The sequence below is a fragment of the Heloderma suspectum genome, chromosome 2 (genome assembly GCF_057233095.1).
Source record: "Heloderma suspectum isolate Gila_16-S chromosome 2, 16-S_ref, whole genome shotgun sequence".
In the NCBI taxonomy this organism is placed as follows: Eukaryota; Metazoa; Chordata; class Lepidosauria; order Squamata; family Helodermatidae; genus Heloderma; species Heloderma suspectum.
The window spans coordinates 339,806,278-339,834,128 of record NC_139459.1 but is presented as its reverse complement, the minus strand read 5'-3'; the positions used below and the strand labels follow the sequence as shown (position 1 = coordinate 339,834,128).

Genomic DNA, 27,851 nt, shown 5'->3' with positions numbered 1-27,851 from the left:
CCTAACCTACCTCACAGGGCTGTTGTGAGGATAAAATTGAGGGGAGGAGGATCAAGTAAGCCACCTTGGGTTCCTTGCAAGAGGAAAAAAAGGCAGAATATAAATGTAACAAATAAATATTATAATTTTAATTATTTACATTTCTATACCACCCAATAGCCAAAGCTCTCTGGGTAGTTTACAAAAAATTAAAACCTTAAAAATACAATTCTTCTTCTTAAGGTGCCATCTCCTTTTGGAGGTTACCTATCATTACAGCTGTTTTTGTTTTTGATGCCGCTGCTCTGAATAACTGTATGTAAAACATACAACTATTCATAATACAACGTAAAAAATAATATAAAAGCCATTTACATTAAAAAAAAAATTAAACCATCAACAATAAAAACCCAAAGACCAGTTAAAACCTTATCATATGCTGTCAAATGCCTGCGGGTACAAGGAAGTCTTAACCTGGCACCGAAAGGATGACAATGTTGTCACCAGGCAGACCTCACCGGGGAGAATGTTCCACACTTGGGGGGTCACAACCAAAAAGGCCGTCTCGCTTGTTGCTGCCCGCAAAAGCAGCCCAGGACAGGCATCTGAGGCCCTCCTCAGACGTATGGGCCTCAATGGGCAGGTTCATAGCATTGTGTGTACAGGTAACATTCGCAGCGGCATGTAGCAGGTTCATAAGATTTAGTCGTTGTGCGTCGTGAGCGGAGGCCTTTCCTTTTCACACGGCTTCAGGAGCGATGCGGAGCCTATTCTGCTCTCCATATATTCCTCCTATGAACGTTGCGGGCCACCAACATCCCCCCACACCAGGACACGCCGCCTACAAGAGCGAACACCAGGGGGCGCCTTCCACCAACGGCGGCGCGGGGACGGCCGCCGCACGCCATTGGCCTGGTTTCTGTGGGGTGAGCGGCGTGGCTCTCGCAGCGAGGGGAAGCGGCGGCCGCTCTGCAAGCCGGGAAGCCTCCGCGGAGACGGCCTCTTTTCAGCCCATCGAGCTACTGCGGTTCCCTGCATGCTGACGCAAAGCAGGGCGGCCGGGAAGCGGGCGGAGCCTCCCGGTGCACTCTGGGAGTTGTAGGACGGCGATCCGGGGCCTCCCGCCCCATCTGCCCTTGCGCGGGCCCCGTGCCTGCTGCCTGGGGAGGGGGCGAGCGAGCGGCTTTGCGGCAGCCCGCGAGAGGACGTCGGCGGGGCGGGCTGCGCGCTGTGTGCGGCTCTGCCGAGCCCCGCCCGGCGCTGGCCGTCTAAGCTGACGAGCGCCCGGGGGGGAGGAGGGGGAGGAGGCCGGTGGACGGGCGGGGCCCTGGGCGCGTGGGCGGGGCCGGCTCGGCGAGTAGCCTCCCTGCTCCCCTTCCTTCCGCCGCCGCCTGCTTCCTTCTGCTGGCCGCCTAGGCGATCGCGCCGTCGCAGGGGTCTCTGGGCCTTGCCCCCCCCCGCCCCGGTTCTTGAGCGCCTGCCGCCGGACAGCGCGCGCACGGCCTCCCGCCTGCGCCGCCCCGACCCGACCGGACAGCGCAAGATCGACCCGCAAGGCTGACCCGCGCAGAGCGCCGTCATCCATCACCCGAGCGAGCTGTAGCGCCGCCGCCGCCGCCTCGAGGGCATCGGCAAGACACAAAAGCTTGGGGCAGGGCTCGAGTGCGGCTGCCCACGGGAGCGGAGCGGCGGAGACATGAAGATCAAAGATGCCAAGAAGCCATGTAAGCCTCCCCTCCTTCCAGGCTGCCCCCGGCTCATGCCTTCTCTCTCTCTCTCTCTCTCTCTCTCTCTCTCATTTGAACAGTTTGTGCCCGAGCCTTCATATTTAAAGAAATTGAGATGGTCAGCGGCAAACCTCGGAACAATTATTCTAGGGGTAAATGTCACCCCATTTTCTTCTTCCAGTTGGCTTAGCACTGGAGATCAGCTAGATAACCTCCACGCTTACACGATTACTCCACTGTACTGTGTATCAAAAACCACAGTTCTTTGAACGTTTGCTTTTTCCTTAGTAGGTAGAGGCAGCTTGTCAAATGCATATGCTTGGGTTGAGAGTTGTAGGTGTTATGGTGAGGGGGTGGATCAATGATGGCGAGATGTTTACTTTCTTTTAATGTATTGTTAAGAACCAGTTGGTTGCAATACATGCTAGCGTGTAATTCTTTGTCAGCACCACCTTACATTTTATGCATTTTCTGTGCAGAAAATACTTCTGTCTAGCAAAATATTTAACTGGTGTGTGTTGTCATGCCTGCTGCCTGCCTGCATTTCTATTTTGTTGCATGGAAGTGTAATGCATGTGTTCTAGGATGCTACGGTGAAATGTGGCTTCCCAATAAAATAGACATGTATGTATCCTTGTTACATGTGATCTACACACTATTTTCATATTTTCCCTATATGCTTTCCTTTAAAGAACTACATAATGTTTGAACTGCCGTATAGTGGCTTCATCACATCCAGTGGCTTTTCATATAAATTAAAGGTGTGATTGTGGTAACTGGAATCAGATTTCTTGAATACTACAAATTATTTTATGGACAATTTTAGTGGCGTAATAGAATGTTTCATTTAGCTCTACCGGGAATTCTGATAGCACAAAATGTTCCCAGTGACCTCACAGAGGAAGCTGCTATTCCATTATTGGCACATGTAGCATTTTATCTCTAGGTGATAGTAGTGTGAACTTTTTGGGATCCTTCTGCTTGTATTTAAGCAAATGTGCAGTTTGGTCCCAAACACATGTTCTTGGAAGTCTACCCCGCTGATGTAAATGGGACGTAATTCCAAGTAAGCGTGCATAGGATTGAAACCTAAGTGGAACTAAGCAGTGCATTCTACTGCTAGCACACTTTTTCGGGAGGAAAACTAGTGTTGTACCTTTTCGACAATTGCCACGTGACAATTGTGTAGAAAACTATAGTTTAGGTAGATATGACTAGTTCTCAGGGATATTTTCTCAATATGCTATAAGGGTAATATACAGGAGAAGGTAGAGGAGCTAATCAACTGTGTTAAAAAAAATGGTCAAAGTAAGAGTTTGCATTGCCAAACACTTGTAGATTTGGCACATGTCTTTTGCCCTTTGGTCCTGGAAGGAAAATATCTGTAGAAGTCTGGAATTTAAACTGGACCACCTACTAGAACATCAGGTTATTGCATCAGATATCTTAACATAAGTAGGCTTTGCCTCTAAATAGTTCAGAGTGCTATCTCATATAAATCCTGTTCTTTGTTTTCCTTGCTGACCCAGCCCACATCTAGTCTCTTGAAAACATACTGTTTGTACAAATGTTTCATTTTTCACTTAGATACCCAGAAAGTGACAGGTGCCTTTGTGTCTTTGCACAAGAGAGGGGTGGTTAGTTTTCACTCATTTTTTCTATTGCTACTTTTCGGAACTATTCTGTTCATAAATTGCTTTCCAACGAATACAGCTAATTTTTACTAAAACATGTAAATAATATAGCAACTTACTAACAAGCTTTGTGCTTAAAGAAAAGCTAATAGGGCTCTGTTCCAAACCAAGCAACAATGTTTAATCAGAACCACAAGAACAAAAAATAGTAATTTTACTTTTTGGAAAAGTTCCCATACACTTTGTTTTATTTCTATAAGCATAGCACTTCAGTCAGATAAATGTATTCAAGCATAAATGTCTACCTAGCTGACTCTGCAATCCTATACATGTCCAGTTGAGTTCAGTCGGTCTTGCCCCCTAGTGAGTGTGTGTTAGGATTGCACCTCAAGTCACTTAATGTCAAGTGTTTGTGTTTGTTATACAGAAAATCCGGTGATAAATATCCTCATTTATCTAGATTTGTATTGCACCTTGTCTTGAACACAGCTACTCTCTACATACCTATTTATAAATGGTATGTGGACTTGTATTCATCAAATTTGCACCTGTGTAGCATATTCAGTATCATGGAAGAAATAATTTGACCTGGAGAAACTAGGCTTATAGGCACCACTTTCCAGTAGCTGAAAACTCTGCTGCCAGATTTGCATAAATTTCCACTGCAAAGGTCTGTGAACACTAACATGTTGAAATGCTTCTTTCTCCACTCTGCTGCGTACACGGGGTGTGCTGCATGTAAGATATTCCAGGATCCGTGTACTGATCCTTGCCTGTAACTTCCTGGATTGTTCCAATTATGGGAAGGATGCTGAAGGACATGGACTCTGACTCATCTAGTCTAAAAGTCTTTGTGAGGAAGGGTTTCATAAACGGGATGTTGTTGGCTTCAGTGTAGGGTGGCCACTTGCACATTGCCACAAAAGGGGATAGAGATTTCCATAATATTTGCATATGCCAATTTACGTATATAGGTGCCAGTTTACAGATCATCACTATAATTTAAATAGAGGTACAACGTATCTTACAATAGTGGGGGAGACTGACCACGTGACCTGTGTATCTGCTTGGTCAGCTGTCCAGCTGGTAACTGTTGGTGGGCCCTTCCGATCATGTCGTTCTTTGACTGTAAAAGAGACTTGGACTGGACACCACTTCATACAGAGGGCTGTAGAAGGCACCTCTATTCCTGTAGAAGAAAATTAAAAATTGTATTTCTGTAGGAGCAAAAAGCCCTTATAGAGGATTTGACATGTTTAAAGATGCATCCTGGTTCCAAAGAAAGTATTTTGAAGGAAGCCCAACTAATTTCGGCAGTGCTTGCTTTCACAAACAAATATTAGGATTGTTCTGACTTGTACACTCCCAACATGTTCATGTAGAATTAATACCCGACTTGCAAGTAATGTAAGTGTTCATGTTTAAAGCTAAAAGCTATTGCTGTCCTGTGGGCAGAAACAAACAAGGTTCAGAGTTTACTGGATGGCCTTGGTGAAGCTTTATTGCACAATTCTGAAGAGTTATAAACAGCTGGCTTATGTTCTGGTACTGGATGTGAACAGTGATTGCAACTTTATTAATTACAAGACATGCAGAAAGCTGCCTAGCAGCCATAGGATGCGTCGGTTCCCTGAGAACTGACCTTCACCCCCCCACACACTGCCTCGTAGGCAGCACGGAACAGCTCTGTGCTCCACGCTTGGAAGAGGAGCATGGAGCGGTGAAAACAGGGTGTTCTGGGGCAGGGAAGTCGGAAATCCGGTATAACACATCCAATGTGTTGTCCAGCCGCTGCTTCCTACGCTCCGACTTCCTGCGACTAGACAGCCGGAATCAGCTGTCTAGCCGCAAATGCAGGGCGGCTGAAGCGTGGGGGGAGCTTCCCCTCTGCGCTTCTCCTGCCTTGTATTGGATAGGCGGTCACCTCCGAGTTTGGAGGCAGCCACCTGTCCAGGCATGATTGCTCCCTCTGGTTCTGAAAAATCTTCAAAGTGGAAAGTATAAACTGACCTAGAAAAAGCTATGATTAAAACCATGGTCAAGTCTACACAACAGAAGGAAATATATTACTTTGCATGTTCATGTCTCCCCCCCCCCCAATAAACAATTAATCAAAGATTAAATAAAGAGTGTGTTTCTGAGTCCAGTTATTTTACTCTTAATCTGGAGTAATTGGGGAGGTGAGAAGAAGTAGGGTAGTGGTGTGTCAGGGTGGACACTCAGCCCATAGAATCCCAGAGTAGTTCTGATTCTGAGGAAGAGCAGTCGCTCCTGGGAGAGGAGCGCGCTCCTCTTTCCCAGGACCAACAGCTGACGGAGATTCCTCCCACCAGCCTTCCTAGTTTAGTTAGCAGTCCAGGGAGTGACCAAGCACAGATAGCAGACTTGGTGGATGCGTGACGCAAATGCAGAGAGCGGCGCCAGATGGAGGGCGCGGAAAGGAGGCGTAGTGCCCGGTTGGCACGCAAACAACGGCTGCGCCCAGAGGATCCAAGGGAAAAGGGGAGGGACTCTCTCTAGTCCTTAAGTTCAGGGGTCTGCCAGTAATTCCCTTTCAAACGGGGACCAACTGTTCCAACGTAGGGCATAGGTAATGTGCTGCTCAGATCTAGTTGCAATCAGTATAGTTGTTAAGTTGTAAAAGAAGAATAAAGCTTTGAAAGGAATTCCTTTGTCTGTGTCTGGACTTGGCTACTGGATTAGACTGAGAGAGGCCTCCAAGGAGCCCTTGACATGGTGTATTCTACTGGAAAGTTGCAACGCTTTACTTAGTCTTTTTTATGCGAATGGCATGAAAAGATCAGCTAGAACTCAGCTTCTATATCTTCCACTTAATACCTTTTCAGGTATGTCCTAAATGTTTTCATTGATTGACCAGCCAAGATTTAAACCCGTGGATGCTGCTGCTCTTAGAAGTTTACTCTGTTTTTTTCTTGTACACTGCCCTTCTTGAGACAAGTGTCAGTCCATAAAAGGAATTTCTCAGTGCGTGCGCACTTCCGTTTACTGCGTAGTAAAACCGAGCAAAGTCCTCCTGATGCGTGCTAACAACTGGGGATATGCAGGAGCGGGCTGTTCCACGGATGTCTTATGAAATGCCGCAATAATGCCATGCAGTCATTGAATAAGACTGAAGAGAGTATTAAAGTTCAGGTAAACCAGAATGTATAAGATTCTCTAAAGGCAACTTTATTTCTCCACAGCTTTTCCATGGTTTGGAATGGACATTGGGGGAACCTTAGTGAAGCTCGCATATTTTGAACCGGTTGATATTACTGCCGAAGAAGAGCAGGAAGAAGTCGAAAGCCTGAAGAGTATTCGCAAATATTTGACATCAAATGTAGCCTATGGGTCCACTGGTATTCGGGACGTCCATCTTGAACTCAAGGACTTGATACTCTTTGAGCGAAAGGGAAATTTACACTTTATCCGATTCCCAACCCATGATTTGCCTACCTTTATTCAAATGGGAAGAAATAAAAACTTCTCGACGCTGCATACGGTGCTCTGTGCAACTGGCGGTGGTGCCTATAAGTTTGAAGAAGATTTTCGCACAGTAGGTAGTTCAGTTGCATATTCTGTAGTGTGTAGTCGATTAAAGTATGCTGTTGTCTGTGGTGATTCAGTAATAAGCCCATGTGATCCTCGCCTCAGCTATCATGGGCCAGGATACCTCTGCATCTTTTGTCTCTTCCTGAAACATCATTGCCTACATGACAGTGATGACGACTGTGCTTAGGGAACAGTGCTTAGCACCCTCTTGGTCTTTCCAGAGCCTAGACCCATTGCTGAAATAGCCCCATTTATTTAATTACTTTTTCATCTCTTTTGTGAATCCACTTATAGCTGAAGCTCTCAGGGCGACATACACGATAAACACAATAAAGCCAATAGCATCACTTAAAAATAAAAATCTAAGCAGCGATAACAATATTTTAAAAGCAGAAGTATTCAAGAGAGGCCATTTTAAAATGCAGACCGACCGTGAGAAGTAAAACAAGCTAAACAAATTTAGGGAGCAATCTTACCGGGATAGGCGGCTGCCTGTGAACTCGCAGGCGACCACCTATCCAATGCAGAGCAAGAGAAGCATGGAGGGGATCGTCCCCTCCACACTTCAGCCGCCCTGCATTTGCGGCTAGACAGCTAATTTTGGCTGTCTAGCCGCAGGAAGTTGGAGCATGGGAAAAGGCAGCCGGATGACAAGTTGGACGTGTCGTACTGGATTTCTGACTTCCTTGCCCCCGCACACCCCCAGGAACTCCCTGTTTTTGCCACTCTGCGCTCCTCTTCTGAGCACAGGGCTGTTCCGTGCTGCCTACAAGGCAGCGTGGGAGGGGGTGAATGTCGGTTCCTGGAAACCAAACAATCCTATGGCCATCTAGGCTATCATCTAGGCTATGATGGCCACTATGACTAGCGGCCATAGGATTGCGCCCTTAAAGTCTTAATAAAAATAAAATTTGCCTAGTGCCAGGAATTCAACAAAGTTGGTGTCAGGTGAACCTCTGTAGGGGACACTCCACAATTTCAGGCCCACCACGGAAAAGGCCAACTTGTAAGTAGTCATCTGCCAACTCTCCATATGCAGAGGCCCTTGGAAGCAGTGTTCAGAAGCAGTAACCACCAAGACTCCTGATAGCTCTTCGTCCTAGGCCAGAAAGTTCTGGTGCTGTACCATAGACAGAATTCTCAGCACATGGGTTATTGGATCTTACACTGCTCAATTACCTTCCTCCTCTCTCCTCCTTCACTTGGCATCCTGCAACATGTTTGCTTAGCATCACAAACATTTTAGATACTTGGGCTTTTTCTAACCCTGGGCATGTGTACTGCATGGGCCCATGCTTCTGTCCACAGCTGTAGCAGTCCTCCCTTCAGTCCTCAGTCTGCCACACTACAGCTGGACTATGTGTGGATTATTTTTCACCTCCAGCAATCTGAAGCCATCTAATCCTTAAGGAACAGCAACTGTTACCATTTTGTAAAAGGATTAGGGCTTTTCTGGGTAGTGTTAGTTTAGCAATGAAGATAACATGTAAAATATTTCTGAGGATTTTTCAGTACTTTTCATTACACGCAGGATGTAATGGCAGGAGCAGATGGAGTCAGCTGAGTCTTATAGTTTTATTTAAAAAGTTGCCCCCAAAATGGTCTGATAGTAGAAATTGAGCACATGTAGCCTGCAAAACCGCTGTGTAGGCCTTCCATTCAAGGAAATATACTTTATCCTGTTGCTATAGTTTAAAGAGTGTGTATGTATGCGTGCATGCATGCATGCATATCAGTACTTCTGAAAGTCTTGGCAGTGATAATACTGTGGGCACTCCAGCTGCATGGAAGATGTGGCTGGTCAGAAGCTACTTTTCATAATTTCATTGTCTGAAATAATGAAACTTTATTTTGTATATTTATATGACACTTTTCTACAGTAAACTGTACTCAAAGGGGCTCACAATAGATATTAACTTATCAAAAGTCAACATTTAGAAGAAAAAACATTTGTTTACAAAACATCAATAAAAATAATATGCAAAAACTATTCAATACAAATAAAATAAATGCAATATTACAATGAAACAAGTATTGAGCAAAATCTAAAGCGCGTGGCAGCGTGCATGGGGGGTGCATGCACAGCTGCTGCATAGCCAAGCGGCGCTCCTTCCCTCCATCCCGTGGTGGTAGAGGAAGGAAGGAGGTCAGGTCGTTTTTTTCCCCACTCCCTGGCCCATTCTTGGCTTTTGTTTGTCTGAGTCTTAATCATGCAAGTGTTAATGAGACTCACTGCCTCCTGCTTCTCCGCCCCCCTTCTTTTTTCTCTTCATACACCTGCACAGTCCTTGCGCTCTATCCAGGGTGGAAGGCAAGTCATTGCTCACCATCCAACCCAGCATCCACAGAAATGAGTTGTCAGACTGCTACAGCACTCGCTATGGGTATCTCCAAGTGCACACCATCCCAGAGGGTGCCTGCATTGACTGGTACTATGACTTCCAACAGTGACTTGGCCAATCCCTTTGAGTTTTTTGTGTGTTTTGACTATGTATTGCCACCTGTTCTTCATTGCTAAAGCGGTAATCTTGTCTGTAGCAACTGTTGTCCCAAGCACACATGTTGAGGTCCACTGGGTTCTGTGTGTAACTTGGCTATGGAAAATGTTGCCAACTCTGTACTGTTTCCTTGTATATACGCTCCTCTGGCTGTAAGATAACTTTGCCCCACACCGAAAAAGCAGATGACCTAGAGCTTTGTGAATTTAGACCTTATTTGTGTCCATGCCCTGGTGCTTACTGTAACTGGCAAGGCTCTCTAGATGCTGGCATGCCCCATCTCGTGCACCAGCAGAAGTCGATAACAGCACTATAGGGAGAAGACATAGTTTTCCTTGCTACAGACAATAATGTTCCTGGTGCTGTTGACGGGGTTACGATGTTTTGACTTTCACTTTATGTTAGTGTTGGAGAAACAGGCGAAATATGATAGCCACCAGCAGTTCTTTGCAATTATACAGCTGAAATTTTTGCTTACCACCTTGAGCTAAACGGTCACAGGCAGCAATTGACTTGGAAAGGATCTTTTTGGACAATTCATGAGGGGATTGCAAACTGCCATTATGAATAGCGACTGTAGTCTTTTCCACAAGCATTGCACAGCTTTTTGCAGAGAATGTTAATTTAGGCATTAATGTGACAATTTCGATGTGTTGAGACTACAATATGACCTTTTCAGGCCACTGTCTAAGGAAAAAAAATGAAATCCATTGCATTCAGTTCCATAGAAACCCAGGTTTGTTTGATGGCCAGATGTGAACAATTTGGTAGGGAGAGGCTGGCATATATGAAGGTATATTAATGGGAAGGTTGTTCAAGTACAGGAAACAGTTGCATGTAATAACACTTAATATATTTAAAGCGAGTCAGCAGTAAACCATTGAAAATATACATACATACATACATACATATGTATTATACCCCAAATGGGCACCCTTTTGTATTAAGAACTGATTTTTTGTAGAATGTTGTAGAATAATTCTAAACTTGTTTGTAGATTAATTGTACTTTTGGAAAGGGGGCTGTTTTGTGTTTGATTTGTATTCTTTTAACTGACAAGCCAAGCAAGGCAGTCTGGTGTCTGGCCGCTACTTCTCCTTATTCTTCCTCCTCATCCAAAATTAGAGTTAGTCATATAACAAACTTAGAGAGGTTTTGGCTACTTACTGGCTAGATTCTTGATAATTTTGAATATGCTGGTATAAATAATGTCAATTGTAAACACCCAATAACTTTTATTTAGCTGCTTGTATAACCATTGTGGCCTTTTAAATTTGCATGTGAGTGAATTTGACTTTAAAGTGACTGCTGATATTTTGTGGTGAGGAAGAGCCATATTTTTTTTTGAAATCTAGATTAAAACCAGAGTAAAAAGAAAGTTGGCTTCCATGTCTCGAGTCAATATGCTAGGTTTCTTCAATATCTGCCAAGTTGTTGTGCTGACATTAATTTCTATTTTTGCATTTTCACAGATTGGAGACCTCCAGCTGCACAAACTGGATGAACTTGACTGCCTTGTCAAAGGCTTGTTGTATATAGATTCTGTCAGTTTTAATGGCCAGGCAGAGTGCTACTATTTCAAAAACGCATCGGAACCTGAAAGATGCCAAAAGATGCCTTTTAACCTGGATGATCCGTACCCGTTGCTGGTTGTAAACATTGGGTCAGGAGTCAGTATTTTAGCTGTCCATTCCAGAGACAACTATAAGAGAGTAACTGGAACAAGGTAGAGATTTTAATGCATGCCAAGTTAAGATATTAAATGAAATGATCTTCTAGTGTGTTCTGTATGGACCACTTCCAAACACGTACAGAACATGTGAAGAAATTACCATTCTGCAGTATCGTTTTATTTTGTTATGTGATCGTTTAGTTTTCCTGTGTTAAAAGCAGAGTCATTTGACAACCCCAGACTTATTTTTGAGGGTTGTGTTTTCACTGATTTGCTATCAGAAAATCAACATCATGAAAAATCTAGCAAATAACTTTTCAATTAGTTATACAGGCTGCTTGGTTAAAAAGTAGGAAGATAGATAAGAGGAAGGGAAACTGCCAGAATTGGGAAGTTCGTTTGTTTGTTTGTTTGTTTATTTATTTATTTCATTTCTATACCGCCCAATAGCCGAAGCTTTCTGGGCGGTTCACAAAAATTAAATCCAAGCAAGCAATTAAATCCAAGTTCTGGCCTGCTTTATAGGGAGTGCCCAGTTCCTGGTGGCTGCTGCTCTAGTTAGAACTGCAATAATTTAGTCATAGTCCTAGTTGGCAGGATATTTGTAATACTTGGTTACCTTTAAACACTGCTGCAGCTACCTGAGCACCTCAAAAGAGGAAAGTCTGACTTTGCATACCAGTGGTGATGACAGCAAAGCTCCAATAGTCCTTAACAATATATACAGTTGACACAAAATCCAAACTTAAGGCACAAAACTATACATAATCAAAATGATTTAATGCTAAAAAGTACAAATATTAAAAACATATATAAAATAAAAACAGAATTGTAAAACCTAAAAACTGTGATGTTAAAATGTTATACTGTCAGGGTTCCACCACTGACCTGGACCCCCTGAGCAACTTCTTAAGGATCTCTTGCATCCTTAAGCATCCCACCTTCCTTCTTTTACCTTCCCCATTCCAATAACGTGGGATTTAGGCTGTAGGCATGGGGTGACTGACACTCTAGACACAGGGTTTCACCACAACAGTTTACTGGTAAATTAAAGCAAGCAAATCACAACTAAAGGTATTTACACTATAGAACTGAGTGATACAAAAGGCATTAAGAGAAAATAAAAGCTGCAAAACGCAAGTTCCTTTAACCTAGCTATATGTAGACTTCTCCAGACTGCTTCTTCCTGCTCCCTCTTCAGGCTCTGGTCTCCCTGACTCTGCTGTTACTGCTCTGGTCTTTCTGATTCTCCCTTTTTAAACCCCCCTCCCCCAAAACCAAAACGACTGCTTCAAACCTGAAGAAATGAAACTTAACTGGGGAAATGGCACCTCTAAGCCTGACCTTTTTTCCTTTTGCCTCTGTAGGCCTCAAACCTTCACATATACTGATATAAAACGACACGTATGACAAAATATATGAATATTTTAATAATAAAAACCTTAAAAACTACAAATGGGCCAAATGTGTTTCGATTTGTCAGTGGCCTGTGCAAAACTACAAAGTAAAAACATAACCAATCAACAATTGTGCTGCCAGAGTCTCAACAAAATAATTCTGTTTTTAAAAATGCAACCAGTACTCACTACTACTATGGCCTGAGCTGTAATTAAAAATTCTTTCATCAGAGAGATGAACGTGCTAAACATCTGTAGCGGTATACCTGTAATACTTGGTTACCCTTAACACACTGTAGCACCACCTACCTGCGCATCTCAAAACAGGAAAGTCTGGATTGACATACCAGTGAACAGGGTTCCAAAGAAGCTATCGTGGAGTTGATGTTTGGGGACCACTTTAGGAGCATCAAAGTGTTGCTATGACTCCTTAGTGTTACGCTTTTTTCTGTTAACATAATATTGCCCACTAAGAGCCTTTGTGATATGGTAGGCTACAACTGGCAATATCTTGGTTCACTAAAAACCATTTCTGCAGAGCTGGGTACTTCATTCTTCACAGAGCTTGTGGAGCTCTGTTTTCTGTTAAACTTATTAGGCCTCTTACCTTGTCTGCACAGATAAGACATCCCTATTGTGTTTCATTAATATTGTTAATTTTAGAAATTACACCATTCACACACTCTTTTTTCCACACCAGTCTAGGTGGTGGGACCTTCCTTGGTTTGTGCAGCTTGCTGACTGGCTGTGAAAGCTTTGAAGAAGCTCTAGAAATGGCATCCAAAGGGGACAGCACACATGCTGACAAGCTAGTCCGGGATATTTATGGAGGAGACTATGAACGGTTTGGCTTGCCAGGGTGGGCAGTAGCATCTAGGTAGGTGTTGTAAAGTAACACTAGTGGCATGTGTGTGTGTTGGTGTTAAAGCTAAAAATACTGGATTGAAGAGGACTGGATGGGAAAATTCGCTTTTATACCTAATAAGGAATTTTAAAATGTGATGTGTTTATGATACTCTCCTAGTATTCTAGTAATTTACAAATACTTAAGAAGCAATACAGGATAGAAATCAGGCTTTTGAAGTGCAAGATGGATCAGCTGCATAGAAACGCTAGCTCTGAATTATATTCTCTACTCTTTATGTTACATCAGCTTCTAGTATCTGCCTTTGTAAAGGTATCTGGAAGCAAAATATCAACATCATGCCACTGACATGGTGGTTGCTGCCCTCTGTCCCATTCTGTCCCTTAAATTTTTAATCTGGCTGCTTTGAACCAGTAGACAGGTCGGTTAGTGACACAACCACTATCATTTAAGGGCACAATCCTATGGAAGCTTGGACAGAAAAAGTACTACAACTCCCAGCATCCCCCTGACAGTATAACTGGCTGGGGAATGCTGAGAGTTGTAGGACCTTTTTCTGTCTAAACGTCCATAGGATTGCACCCTTAATCTTTGATTTTGAGGGTAGAAATTTAATACGCAATGTAAGTATTAAAATACTTTTAAGACATCCAGTGTGCCCCTTCCTGTTGCCACTAAACCACTGTAAGTGAGACTACCAAGGCTGCCAGTAGTCTCTGCCCACAGAGCTTTACCGAGTAGATGCATATACTCCTTTATTAAATTATTAATATTACACACGTCTCTGCTCCTTTCAACAGAACAGTTCCCAGGGCAGTTTACATCAGAATAAAACAATAACGTCAATTTATCTTGGCATCCTACAATCACTGATTTGTGTTGGGGTGTGTGTGTGTGTATGTATATGGTTGCAAAATAAGCTTGGAGAAGTTTTAGGCTATGTCTACTCAGAAACGAGCAGAAGACTCATTATAGCTTTGGTATTTCAAAGTAATGGGTCTTCAGTGCCCAGAAGAACTTCATGTCCATTTTGTATGGAGAGTAGGCACATTTCTGCTCCTGACAACTGTCTATCACAGACGTTGGCATCACAGTCCTTTTCATTTTTTCCTTGACAAAAATTTACAAATCGTTTGAAAAACTGGATCTTGAAAGCAAAATGGTTAATATGTGCATGGAGATGAAACCAGTCAGTTGTACGATCTTCAGTTTTCCCTGGAGAGAACTAGGATAGGTGACTATTTATTTATTCACCGTTCTTATTTCCTGCCCTTCCTCCAAAGCAGGAGTACTGGGTGGCATGCAAATATTGGTAATACAAATATCAGTGAAACAACCATTTTTATCTTGCTGTTACAATAAAGCAGTTAAAACGTGACAAGAATGAGCTTGTCAGCATTATTAGCATGGTTTCCCCACTAGCACCTTCGGCTGGAGGCTAGTGCTGACAGAGGCATGAGAAGCAAGAAGGGGAACTCCTTACCATGGATATAATATTCCTAATCAAAATTGTATAACATGAAGCTAAGAGACTCCCTCCCCCCCGCCTCCCAAGCTTCCCTCAGCACCACCTTTGAATCTGTTGAGTGGGGTGCAGTGTTCCCCTAGCCTTTCCACCAGTGTTATTTCATGAATAGCTCATTCAGTGCCCCTACAATGTGAGCCACCACATCAGAACCTGCAGGTTCCCTTATCATGAAGTGCAGAAAGAGCAACCAGATGATCTCCAAAGAACTTCTGACATGCCTTTACGATGCCTGTTAGAGTTCCCAAGCAGGAGCTCAACTTGCACATGGCTAGTTGCAAGAATAACGTTTCCCCAGACATGTATTGCGGTAGCCACCACTCCAAAGAATGGAATCAAAGTAGTGACGGCAGAAGCGACTTCCCCAGTTCCAGAGGAAGACTGAAATGCTGATAAACCTCCTTCTCCTCATTTTGTTTTTGGGCAGCAGTTACTCTGGCCAGAAGAGCTAGAATCCAGATCTCCCTCTTTTTCAAAAGGACTTCTCCCCAATGCTATCATTGGGGAACGCCATTGCAAGAGTGTTTGGAAATGGGTACAGGCCATCCCGGTAGGGCAGCAAAACACTTGATTCTGGACCCCGCAGAAGAAGTAATAAAGACAAACTGTTTTAAGCAATCAAGGCAAATCCTTTTCAGCAACTTAAAATGCTTTTAAAACATGTTTTTTTTAATGTCCCCAACTTTTAAAGTAAAATTTTGCTGTATAGGAGGATAGTGGGGATAAAATTGTATAACATTGTGGGTTCTCTTTCTTTCTAGCTTTGGGAATATGATCTACAAGGAAAAACGCGAATCTGTTAGTAAAGAAGACCTGGCTAGAGCGACGTTGGTTACTATCACCAATAACATCGGCTCTATAGCACGAATGTGTGCTGTAAATGAGGTAAAACCTAGCAGGGGGGAGGAGCGCAGATGTCACATAATGCCTTTTAAAATCCGGATTGGAATAAAAGCGTACAAGGACTTCCTTATACATCTGTCAGCCTCTTCACTGGGGACAAGCAAACAAGTTTCTCCCACTCACTGGAACCAGCTTTTCAGGATCTGCCCTTTCCCTTTTACCTTAAAGCTTCTGCTCCAGAGTATGCTGGCAAACACAGATGATAAAGCGCTAGTTAAACTCAAGAGTTTTAATTTGCAAAGAAAATTTTATAAACCTAGCAGTATAGTTTTATAATTGGATTCAGACACAAGTCTGGGCCTTTGTGAGTTTGTGTAGGCAACAAACACATCTGTCATTTGCTGCCATCTGAAGCATTGCATACATGTGGGAATGTGGAACTTGCTTTGATGGACTGAAAGGAGGAAGAAACACTCATCTGGAATATTTCTTGCTGCCTTCGGCTTCTTTACAGTGCTGCCTTGTTGCATATGGATCAAGCAGCATTGTACAGGGCTATGAAGGCACCGAGTACTGCTCCACTATATGTAGTGATTTGGTTTGGTTTAACTGGATTCCACTTGCTTGATCCAAGTATCTAGGATTAAGAATAACGCGGCATCTGCACAGCAGTCTGCTTGAGGTCAGCCCTGGTTGAATGCCTGTTGCGCTCTGTACCTGTGGTGATTCACTGGGTAGCCTAGAGTTTACTTAAAACCACAAATGACTTTGCTTGACCCCCCCCCCCTCATTGTCCCCTCACCCCTATTTCCATCTGTACAGATACCCGTTACATTGATAGCAATCCTAAAAATACACAGCATGGCCGTAAAAAAAAAAAAAATACAGATCAATAAAAACAGGCAGAGAGAGACCCGATTAAAAGCCAGCTAGATGAGATGCTGGAAGGCCTGGGTAAACAAAAAGCATAATGGTGGAGAGAGATCACATTTGGTGCCAAGTAAAAATCCCTGGAAAGGGCATTCCACATTTGGGACACCACCGTTGAAAGTCCCTTTTCTGGTTGTCACCTGCCTGACTTCAGATCCTGGTGGGGAGGACTGAGATGATGAATATAATATCAGATGGACTCAAGTGGAGAGGCAGAACTCTTGCCACATTCATGTCAACTCTGGGTTGGGGCTAGCTCTTGCTCCTGCTGCATTGAGCACCACCTGAGCAGAGATCCACTTGGGGAACGCTCCCACTGGTGGAAGCAGCTGGAGGTGACTTCAGGTGATTTCCCTCTCCCCCCTTTCCTTGCACCCCCTGAAAATCTGCTGCAGGGAGTTGGGGGACCAATTGGAACAGTGTGGGGGGTGACCCAATCGGGAGGAGGAATTGATGGAAGCCGTTTTCTGATCCCCCCTCCCTTTTCACTGGATTGGAAGCCATCTGTAAATGGCTCGCTGGAGGTGAAGTCTGGATCCAGCCCTTTGGCCATTTTCTAGGCCCCTACACAGTGCTTAAAATGCATAGATTAATGTATAGATACATATTTTTTTTAATTGTTAACTGCCCTGCAATGATATCCATTGAAGAACAGTACGTTAATTATTTTAAATGAATAAATGCAGAACAAAAATGTACCTACATTTTATTGAAGCCACTCGTGCCTGGGAATATGCCAAGTGGGACTTATTTCTGAGTAAATGTGCATAGGCGTGTGCTATTCATCTGTTTCTTACATTCCAGTGAGGAAACTTTTATTGCTCTTTTTTCTTTAGAAAATAAACCGTGTTGTCTTTGTTGGTAACTTTTTGCGTGTGAATACGTTGTCGATGAAGCTTTTGGCATATGCACTGGATTACTGGTCCAAAGGCCAGTTGAAAGCTTTGTTCCTAGAACATGAGGTATGTATGACCACAGTTACTTATATAGACCAGGAGTCCCCAACCTTTTGGGGTCAGTGGACACATCTGGAATTTTGAGGGAGTGTCATGGGCACCCTCACAAAATGGTTGCCATGTCAAGGCTTCCCATTCAGAAAATGACTGCCATGGTGGGCATGGCTGGTCACAAAACATTCATTTCCCAGAAGACAAGCTGGTAAGACTAAAAGGAAAGTAACTTGTCCAAGAACCGAAGTACAAGATGGAGGTGGAATCTAAGCTCCAAAGCATAAAACCAGTCCTTTGAACCCAAATAAAGATGGTGCTGGAGGGTAGCCCGTTGTTTTGCAGCATACCAGCCTCCCAGTTTAAAATGTGTTTTTTTAAAATTAAAAATAAAATAAAAATCAGGAGAGGCAGGGAGCCTGGCAGGTACCGAGAGAAGTGTCTGCGGGCATATTATTGCCCACAGACACCATGTTTGAGGCCCCCGGTATAGCATGAGGCTGCATTTGTCTTCTAGTATAAATGTCAGAACTGTGAATTCCTCCCAGAGCTTTTGTACCTTATAATTATTTCCTTCATTCCTGATCCAGAAGAATAGCTGTTTAGAGGGTTTGTTTGTACTTGAATTACTGGGTTGGCAAGAGAGAAACCTAAATGCTGGATTATGCATTTAGTATCAGATGAACTATTTTCATTTAAAGGGGAGGTCCTTGTATTTTTAAATGCTTAGAAATACAAAAATAGGGTCCATCCTAAAGTTTCTGTTATGCTTCTCCGTTAACCTGATGTTTCAGTTAATGCACTGGATAAACATAATGGGCACAATCTAGCCAAAGGTGCTTAAGGGTGCAATCCTATGCATGTTTAGACAGAGAAAAGGCCTACAGCTCCCAGCATTCCCCAGCTAGCAAGGCCGGCTGGGGAATGCTGGGAGATGTAGGCCATTTCTGTGTGTAAACATACATAGGATTGTGCCCTAAGTCTCTTTCAGTGGTGCTTAGATGTGCTTAACTTCAGCTGGATTGTGCCCATCATGTTTCAATTATTTGGGAACGGCAAATGTTAACTGTGTGTCTTTTAATTTATTATTGTATTTATTACATTTCTATACCCCTCATAGCCCAAGCTCTGGGTGGTTTACAAAAGTTAATGAAAGCAATGGAATAGCAAATGGTACTGCTTGTAACTATAAATTTTGTTAGTTTTCAGAAAAATAAATCCTAAATTAACTTACCATATTTGCATAGTATCATAGGAGGGTGTCGTTAACCTAGCCAGTGCCTTTGTACCTTTAGAACTTGGATTTTCACAGTCATTCCTCCCTGGACAAGGCTTGAAATTACCAAGATTTGCAGTTGTCCTGGAGATCAGGCACCTGTGTTGCCACAATAATTGTCACCAGGCATGCAGTCTCTGTCAAGCATTGCCCTCTTCAATAGAGCAGGACCATGGAAGGCTCACACATGGCTTATTCTCCCTTCTAGCCTTTGAGCCATTTGCTCTAAAGCAATGTTGGAGAGCAGAGAATGGTGCATGCAGCCCCATGAACTCTGTCCAGTCCAACACAAGGGGCAGGGCCAGCCCTAACATTAGGCAGAGTAAAGCAGTTGGCTGAGGCGGCAGATGCTGGGAGGTGGCAGCTAGGTGTTAGAAGAGAGACGTGCTGCCTTCAGCTGCAGTAAAAGACATTGTCTCATCATCGATGCCGAAGACAGATTTCTCTGCCAGTCAAGTCGAATTTTGTACACAGAATGGGAGGTGATCCCATATTGTTCTTCGCCTCAAACAGCAAAATGCCTTCAGCCGGCCCTGACAATGGGCAATATCCAGTGGTGTCATTCTGCAAACTCTTAATGCTAGCGGAACTCTTTCTGTTGTGCAACCAGTTGTGCATTACACTTGCACAACCAGCTGTGTAAGCAGTTATACAATTGGTTGCACAACAGGTTGAGCACACATAGTGCACAAGCAGTTGCACAACTGGTTGCACAAGGGTAATGTGCAAGCAGTTGAGCAAACATAATGAACTGCCTGTGCAAACATAACTTTAGTTGGATTCTCCTCTTGCACATAGTTGGGAACCTAGTTTCCGCTAGCACAACATCCTGTCCAGTTACAGAATGACACAGTTGGATACTGCCCAAGATAGTGCTGTGAAAATTGTGCACAAGGTTCTGTTTTAGCCTTAGACACTAGCTCTAAGTCTACAGGGAAGCCAACTATGCTGTGTGCATTCTTTATAATGATAACTTGTGGGCAGTGCTGTGGGAGCTGTACATGCAGCAATAGCCCCACTGCCTGTCACAGGAAAGGAACTTGGGATGACACCACACGGGCGAGAGTGACTGGTGACAGAAACAGCAGGGAGGGACAGAGGGAGAAAAGAGAAGCAGAGCACAGGGTGGGTGGGTCACACAATCCCCTGAAAATTTAATACAAAGTCTGGTTTAGAACTTTTTCATATCATTGTCAACATATTGACCATACTGTCAATAGATTTCCTCTGCCTAATTTTCAGATATGTATCAGGGAAAGATGAAAGAGATTCTGTCACATATTTCTGTGTATTTTGAAAAAGACGGAGTTGAATATGGTCACCAAAATTGAATTGTGCAAATTCTTCTTTTAACTGCAGGGGTACTTTGGAGCAGTTGGTGCCCTGCTTGGATTGCCAAATTTCAGCTGAAGCTGAAAGCATCACAATACTGAATTATTCCCTACCTTTCTGGCATTATTACAACACTGTTTTTTTTAATGTCAACTGGAACCAAAGTGGGAAAGGGCCACAGTCTTTCTATAAATGTCTTTAACTGTAAGAATTCTCGTCTGTCTCATGGAGACAGAGTTTGAAATCTGGGTGTTTCTGTAAGAAGCAGCTGGTGGCTTTTGTGTACGGCGTCCTCTAACAAATACTAAACTGTCCCTATGCAGTACAGCCTCTGAAAAATGAGCCTCAGACTCAGAATTGGAATATTAGTCTTAGCTGTTCAAACTCTGCAGTGCTAATCTAAAACTTGCTTCAATAATTCCCCTTAAGGCTATTTGATTACATTTAGTTGTGCAGGTCTTTCAAATGTTCATTTGAGTGAAAGTTTTCATCAGCTCCAAAACTGACAAATAGCCATATCCAAGTGCCATCTACTGAAAATAAAAAAAGAAAGAGGATTTTCTTTCAGAGCAAGGAGATTACAATGTGCTGATGTGCTTAATTCAGACTTCCCAGTATTAAGGTTTCCAGAAAATTAAAAGTAAAAAAAATCAGCAAAGACTTTGTACAATTGATTTAATGTGTGTTATGCGACTGAATACATATATGTATAAACTATTAACTGCATAGTCACGTTTTGTTAAGCTCTGCAATATCCTAGTTCATTTACAGTACAATCCTATACATATTTATTCAGAAGTAAGTTCCATTGAGCTCAATGGGGCCTGCTCCCAGGTAAGCAGGTATAGGATCACAGCCTTAATGGTTAACTGCATAGGATTTTCAGTAAACCTTGAAAAAGTTTTAAAAGGTTGACAATTAAAAACAATCCGTACCTCAGAATCACCCATTTCGATAAAAATGTGCCAGCAGATGTGACTGAGATCAAAGCAGCAATAGTATTACAGTTGTTGGATTGCCAGATCTGTTGAGATGCCTGTTGTGCTGTATCTCAGCTTAGTTAAACACATTCAGGAGTTGATCAAATGGAACCTGTGTTGACCCAAAATGTGATTTTGGGGCAAGTTTGTGTCATAAGGAACCATGGCAGCTTTTAGAGGTTGTACTGCCAGTCAAAAGGTCCAGTGTTCATTGTTCTCCAATAAACTGTTCCCGATACTGCAACAGTGTGGCCTTGAGATAAACTCCACGTATTGGGACTACTCCTGTATTTTGACTGTCTGCTGTTTCAGACTTGATTGTAAAAGTTTACAATAGTGGCATATTAGTAGATTGCTGCAGCAAAGCTTACCGTAAGACCTCAGAAAAAAAAATCATCTCAGAAAAGAAACTTTCTATGCACAGGGAGGGATGTATCAATGTATTCTGAAGGAATATGCAGTTCTCTAGTCCATGAATTAAGTTTTCTATAGGGGTACCTACCACTCTGGTTAAAGCTCATAGAGCTCAAGACTAGTGCTTAATTTACTTGATCAAGTTGATATGGTTTTGGCAGTTTGATATTTTATACAGCAATATCTGTGTGGATGATGTTTCTCCAGATATCTAGGGTGTGTGGCTTTTTCCTTTTTAAAAAAAAATCAATTCCATATAACTACATTTGTGTGCTCATTAGCAGTCATTAGTATTTAGCTCAGAATAATGTTGACATCACTTGTGCTGACCACCTAAATGCTATTTTCCATACTTAGAACTGAAGTATGAGTGAACATTTTACAGCACAAGGCAATGTTCAGAGAGTTTTATGTATTCCATTGGTCCCCTGTTGAGGCAACAGCCAGAAAATGCAGCCTGAACAACGTGTCCTGTTACTGAGACTCTATACTTGAGTATTTTGACCCCATCATTGTTGTCTTTAAAACAAAGTATAATAATGAATTCATAAATAGTCACCTGGAAGTAACTTTTTGCCTTTAAAAGAACTTACACATGTCAGGCTTGCGTTCCAATTCATATATATGTTATCTGTTGTGATTAACACTTTTCTTGGCTGTACATATCCTTGGCAATATGAGACTAGTCTAGAGTTGTCCTCTGAATTGGTTGCCATTCAAAAACTGAAAGTGACTAAGGGATCGTAGGGCTGATCAGAACCTCCCCCCCCCCAAAGTCTTCTTCGATCTCGGAGTGCCCCTCCCACAGCAGAGGTTTCTGCAGTCTGAACTCTGACCTTGTGAGGGGAGAGGGGAGAGCTGTGCTGAGGGTGTGGCAGTGGATGGGAAAGGAGAGAATGTGAATCTGCTGGATTTCCTAACCACACCCCAAACATGGGGAAACATTTAAACCAGTTCCAGGGTTGGTATAAATGAATTCCTTCCCATTGCTCGCAATGGGAGGGGATTTTTTTCCTAAGAACTCCCAGCAGGGCTTTGGATAGACTGGATGTTCCAATGAGTACTCCTTTGATCGGGCTCTTTCCCTTTAGGGTTGCTCTCTAAGGGTGCTTCCAAATGAGGGTTTTATTGTGCAGTCTTCATGCCTCATTCATGCAAATTTTAGGGTGAGTGAGATGGGTTTCCAGGCTTCTTCCAACTTCTTTCCAGGAAAAGAAATCTCTTGAGCAGAAAAAGATGGAATAGCTGCATAATGCCTTTTGATTGGTAGTGTTAGGAGCCCTCCATCTGGAAGCACCCTAAAACAACTGGGCAGCTCTACTGCTTAATCCCGAAGCCAATGCATTTCAAGAAGATTTTTGCTATAGTTCTGAAAAGATATAACTTATAGTATATCCAAGTGCAACCGGTATAAATAGCCAAATTACAGGTTTGGAATAATCTCATAAATAGTCGCACTGACAATTTCTATGCCACAGACTTCGTATTTATTACTGTCAAGGGGGAAAAATGCTTTTCCTAGGTTTTGTAGTTTAAAAGAATAGAAGATTTTTTAAAATGTTTTGATCTCGTGCTATAGAAATGTTACAAAATCCAACTGTTCAGATATGGCTCATGGTGCTAGAGGTTTCATTTAACCTATGGAAACGCTTTCTCAGGCGTTCTTAGTGTTGGCACGCAGGAGGTTTCTTCTGCAAATATTTGAATATCTAGGACTGGTGTCAACTTTCTGGGGAGAAGGGGGTGGATATTTCCTTTTAATTAAGGGAAGAATAGAGGTTGTGAGTGTGGTGGCTCTTAATTCCAGCAGTCACGTGAGTGCCTTAAATATCTTTGTGGAGTTTCAGCCACGGTTTGATGTGAGACTATTCTTGGCTTTGGATAGTGGCAGTCCTCAAACACCAAACAGTGCCAATTATATCATTGGCACCTGTAGAGTAGCTTAAAATTAACCCAGGTAGGCCATTGGATAGTTAAGAGATTTTTTAATCCTTTTTCTCATTGTAGCTTTAAATTGCATAGTTCTGAGTCCTTTTTCACTGCAATACAATGTGTAGCTCTGGGTATAATATATAGCATTTCCTCCCAAATAAGAGAATTTGTTAAGGTAATTTCATCTCTTAATAAGCCAACCCATTTTCATAGTATGTTGAGACTTAACAAAAGTTTTCCGTATCCATTCCATTAAGGGGCATTTCTTTAAGACTTCTCATCTGTAGCTTCTTCCCTCCCAGACCATAAAACCAGGGAATTAATGGACCATGTAATTGATTTTTTTCCTGCATTCCTTACTGTATTGCCATGCACATTTTTTAAAGCACTATTCCATGAAAAAGATGATGGTAGCATAAGGACCAGATCACTTTTTCTCGTTGTTTTTGCCATTTGTGTATGCTTTCATGTGGCTAATAAGTCTCATGTCCCCATTGATATGTTACACTGTCTCTGTGCCATTGAGGTTTGTTGTGTACGACCCCACTGAATGTCACTGATCAAGTGGATTAAGACATAATACGTTGGACTTTCTAAATTGTATTGCTGTTTAAATGTTTACCAGCAAGAGTGAATCTCATCTTGTAGCTACTTGCAAATTCTGTCTACCTTTGTATCTTTCTATCAGCATGCAGGCAGCCAGCTTTACTATATACTATCAGCATCCATTAAAGTTACAAACAGTAGGTATTTTGACTTCTGAGCATATCCAAAGTCCAGCCACACAGTTGATCCAGTGCCCCCTCAACCTTTCAGAGTATTTCTCTGAACTGCCTTGCACATGGTAGTAGAAAATACACATTAAAAGTCTGGCATGTTTTAACCCTATAGCGTGAGGTGGATGCATATCTTCCCCACCAGCACCAGCACCCATGTGCCATGCACTGATGCCCCTTGTGACTCCCTGCAGCATGCTTTCATGGTGTAGAGGTGTGGGTGTGTGGATGGGAAATGTAGCCATTATAGGACTGAAGCAGCTACATGCTAAATTTTAACGTGTGCCCGCTTCTACAGTAATGTGTAAAGCAGGCCTCCAAAGGAAGTCTTTGAATATTTTTCAGTGCTTGTGCTGACAGCAAACTTCTGTTGCTTAAATATTAATAAATTGGACCTATTTAACTTCCTAAATATTCATACCTTGCTGCTTTGTAAATAGTGCATTCTGTCAATAAAACTCCGTGAACTGAATATCTGTTAAAGTAGATGACATAACATAGAATCTTCAGTGGTAGATCAGAATATATTTCTAAATGGATACTTGTGCTTTTAGGAGCCAGCATTTTTGCTGCTGAAGTGAAATGAAAGAATGTTGCACAGACTGGTGTAATTAAAAAAAAACATAGAGGATTCAGGGGTTATGAATCTAAGGCAGTGTGCCATTAAAGACTAGCATGCCTTTTCGTTACTATTCTAATGAGCTACGATAAAACTTGCTCTTACTGAGCTTAACTATAGAACTTGAAGCTAAAAGAACTACCATATTTCTGTTACCCCTCAAAACACCCGTGTTAATCGGCAGGCTGGAGTAAAAGGCTTAACATATTAGTGTCAACTTACTTTATGCCTTTTGTGAGTTAATGTAAAGCTTGCAGACAGAAGCAGGCACACTGCAAGATTTCTATTTGGGGGAGGGGGGCAAATAAGCTGCCTTAATTCAGACATCATCTCCACTTAATTGTCCTCAATGGAGCTAAGTCCTAGAATACAGCGTAGTAGGGTATAGGTTTCCTAATTCCAAAGAGTGGTTGTATTGTAAACTGTACAGTGAAAAAAGAAATCTGCAAGCAGGCTTTTTCCTAGGTCTGCTTCTCAGTATTCCCCCCCCCGCCCGCCCGCCCAGAAACATTTGTGAGTCATGGCAAGTGGGCAGAAAATATGCATGTTGGTAAATTGTGAGCAGTCACATGGATTTGACATGCATGCAGCCAAAAAGATTTGCCAAATGTATGCTGGACACAAATCCTAATTGTACACAAGACACAAAGGTGTGCATCTTTTAGTAGCATCACTACATGCTTTGTGCATAGGAAACAGTAACTTGAAAACTAAGCTGTCAGTGGGGTTCCTCCATTACTTAACCACTGTAGAAAGTACAATGAAACTTAATACTAACAACAGTGGCTTTGTGTTCTCTTGCCATGGGATGGTTATGTCAGCAATGTAATCCTTATCCTGCTCACTAAGATGGATAGAGTGGACTGCTTTGATGGGATAGGAAGACGGCAGGCCAATTCAATGACCTAATTTTGGACATAATGCTAAACCATACTTGAGTGCTTTGTGATAGATCAAAAGCGAGCATTGGGCTTGTGCACTCCCTCTTCCAGCACAGCTGTGAAGACATCTGTTTCCTGTTTTAAGCTAACTGCAGAGTTTTTGTATCTGAGCTGGGGTGGTGGGGAGAGACTGGTTTGTTAACAAGGCAGGGTCATAAACTATGGTTTGATCATGGCTTGTTTCAATAAAATATTTTTTGCAAAAGACACCAAAGATTTACTTAAGAGGTACAGAGTGTCATCACATTATGCACAAATCCCATGACTGTACCTGGGCTTTCTGCCTCAATTTCCTTTGCAGGATCATGATGCGCTCCATTTCCACTCTCCCTATTCTCCCTTTATCTGGGAGTTCTGTATGATTCATTTATGCAGCCCCAAGATGGCACTGTGGACTAGCTCTTACCACTTTTTTTTCCCCATGGAAAAATTGAAATGGATCTGTTTATTACTAGTTCATTTCCATTTCAAATTAACCCACAAAATTGATTGGAAAGGGTGAGAGAGGCGCTGGAGGTTGACAATGTCATGTGCAGGACCCGCAAACTTCAGTGAGCAAGATAAAAGTCCCGTGTGATGACACCCCCAGTCTGGAGGAGTCCAGTAAGTTGCCCCCTCTTTACCCTCCCTAACCTATGTTAAACTAACCAGAGGCCACTGCCTCCCTCTCCAGTTCAGACATAAGGATAAACTGGTTAGTTTAAAACAGGAAGTGGATGCTTCTGATCTTGCAGCTGTGCCAGGGAAGTGGGGAATACAAGCACCTTGGTTCCTTCGTATAGCAGTAAACCATGGTTTACGGTTACATTGGAAACAGTCCAGTATATTGGTGTTACTCCTTAGTAGCAAGCAAGATGTGTGTCGGGGGGGAGAGAAACTGTAAAACGATCAGTTTAAAGCCTGGTACTTTTGAGATGGAACATTTTTTATCAAATTGTAATTATGTCTCATGGACTTATCTCAAACTGTTACACCTGGACAACAATTAATTAAAGCCAAGAGTTTGTCATGAAATTGGCTTTTTGTTAAACCGACTCCCAATTTAATACGTGTAACAAATTTCTAGAATTTCAGAAACATCTGTTAAGTTTGTATGTTGGTTGATGCAGCTGTGCGTTGATTGAAATTTGATTGACACAGTCCTGTGTTGACTGCAACCATGACAATGTTCATTTTTATTTGTATCATGAATACAGTTTTTAAAAATGTCTAACATATTTTGGATAAAACTTTCCATAAGACTGACTGGCAAATGTGGACAGAGTTCTTCTGGAATCAGGAAAAAAAATTAAAATTTCACTTCAGCATTGGGCATTGATGCATTTTAAGCAATAGTTACACTCTGCAGCTTGTTAGCTTGATGTTCAGTCATTACAAATGATTTTTTTTTAAGGTTTTGTAGATGGGGAAGTTTCAATATACAGTACACTTTGATATTCATGTTGATAGGAACTAGTTAGGAAATACTTCATTCCCACTTTCCTACCTGTTAATGGCAAAGTTGGCATTTTAACTGGTTTTTAAACTTCTAAAAGACCAAATTGTACTTGGAAAGTACTCTTTGATTTCATGGCAAATTCACATTCTACGAAAACAGTGTGCACATAACATTTACCATAACAGCCATTTCAGATAAGTTGCCTTACTCTGTTGCAGTGAACTTATTGTCTGAGCTGTTTACTACTCTGACAATGAAGTTGGTGTAAAAATGTATGTTTTGCAAATTTAATTTCATAGTTGCTAAATTATTTAACACATCTCTTGTAAATTGTTTAATTTATTTTCATCATCTGATGCTCTCCTGTATCATTTCCCAAATGATAGACACTATATTGTAATCATTCCCATCAGAACTGTATAAAAAGTATATACTGTGCTTGCATGAGTAAATGTGAAATTTAATTTAGTTCTACGATGAGCTTTTTGTGTTTTCCTAGTTTTCCTTTTGTTCTGTATGAATGAACAGAACTTTTGACTTTTTCTAAATAAATACCAATGGTTTGTTCTCTGTC

The 27,851-nt window shown here is 42.3% G+C and overlaps 1 protein-coding gene and 1 pseudogene across 4 annotated transcripts; both read left to right on the top strand.

The window, feature by feature from the left end:
• The first annotated feature begins 108 nt into the window (after positions 1-108).
• On the top strand, positions 109-27,851 carry LOC146355156 (pantothenate kinase 3). 3 transcript variants are annotated; one of them, XM_084840739.1, is made up of 7 exons: positions 109-1,703; positions 6,544-6,896; positions 10,863-11,116; positions 13,160-13,336; positions 15,611-15,734; positions 17,459-17,584; positions 20,205-27,851. In XM_084840739.1, the coding sequence occupies exons 1-7, from the start codon at positions 1,676-1,678 to the stop codon at positions 20,253-20,255; spliced, it is 1,113 nt and encodes a 370-aa protein (XP_084696865.1). In that variant the 5' UTR covers positions 109-1,675; the 3' UTR covers positions 20,256-27,851. The 3 variants fall into 3 exon arrangements, 2 of the variants coding, with proteins under 2 accessions (XP_084696865.1, XP_084696864.1); XR_014788599.1 differs by lacking the exon at positions 20,205-27,851 and having other exon boundaries at positions 15,611-16,374; positions 17,459-17,474; XM_084840738.1 differs by having other exon boundaries at positions 17,459-27,851.
• On the top strand, positions 6,910-10,856 carry LOC146355157 (E3 ubiquitin-protein ligase SIAH1-like; annotated as a pseudogene). Its single transcript, XR_014788603.1, has one exon. The product of XR_014788603.1 is annotated as an E3 ubiquitin-protein ligase SIAH1-like (transcript).

Excerpts from the sequence above, each read along its gene's own strand:
- LOC146355156 (XM_084840738.1), top strand. The coding sequence starts at position 1,676 with ATGAAGATCAAAGATGCCAAGAAGCCAT. Across the intron at positions 13,337-15,610 it reads GGGTGGGCAGTAGCATCTAG|CTTTGGGAATATGATCTACA; the intron begins GTAGGTGTTGTA and ends CTTTCTTTCTAG. Across the intron at positions 15,735-17,458 it reads GAATGTGTGCTGTAAATGAG|AAAATAAACCGTGTTGTCTT; the intron begins GTAAAACCTAGC and ends TTTTTTCTTTAG.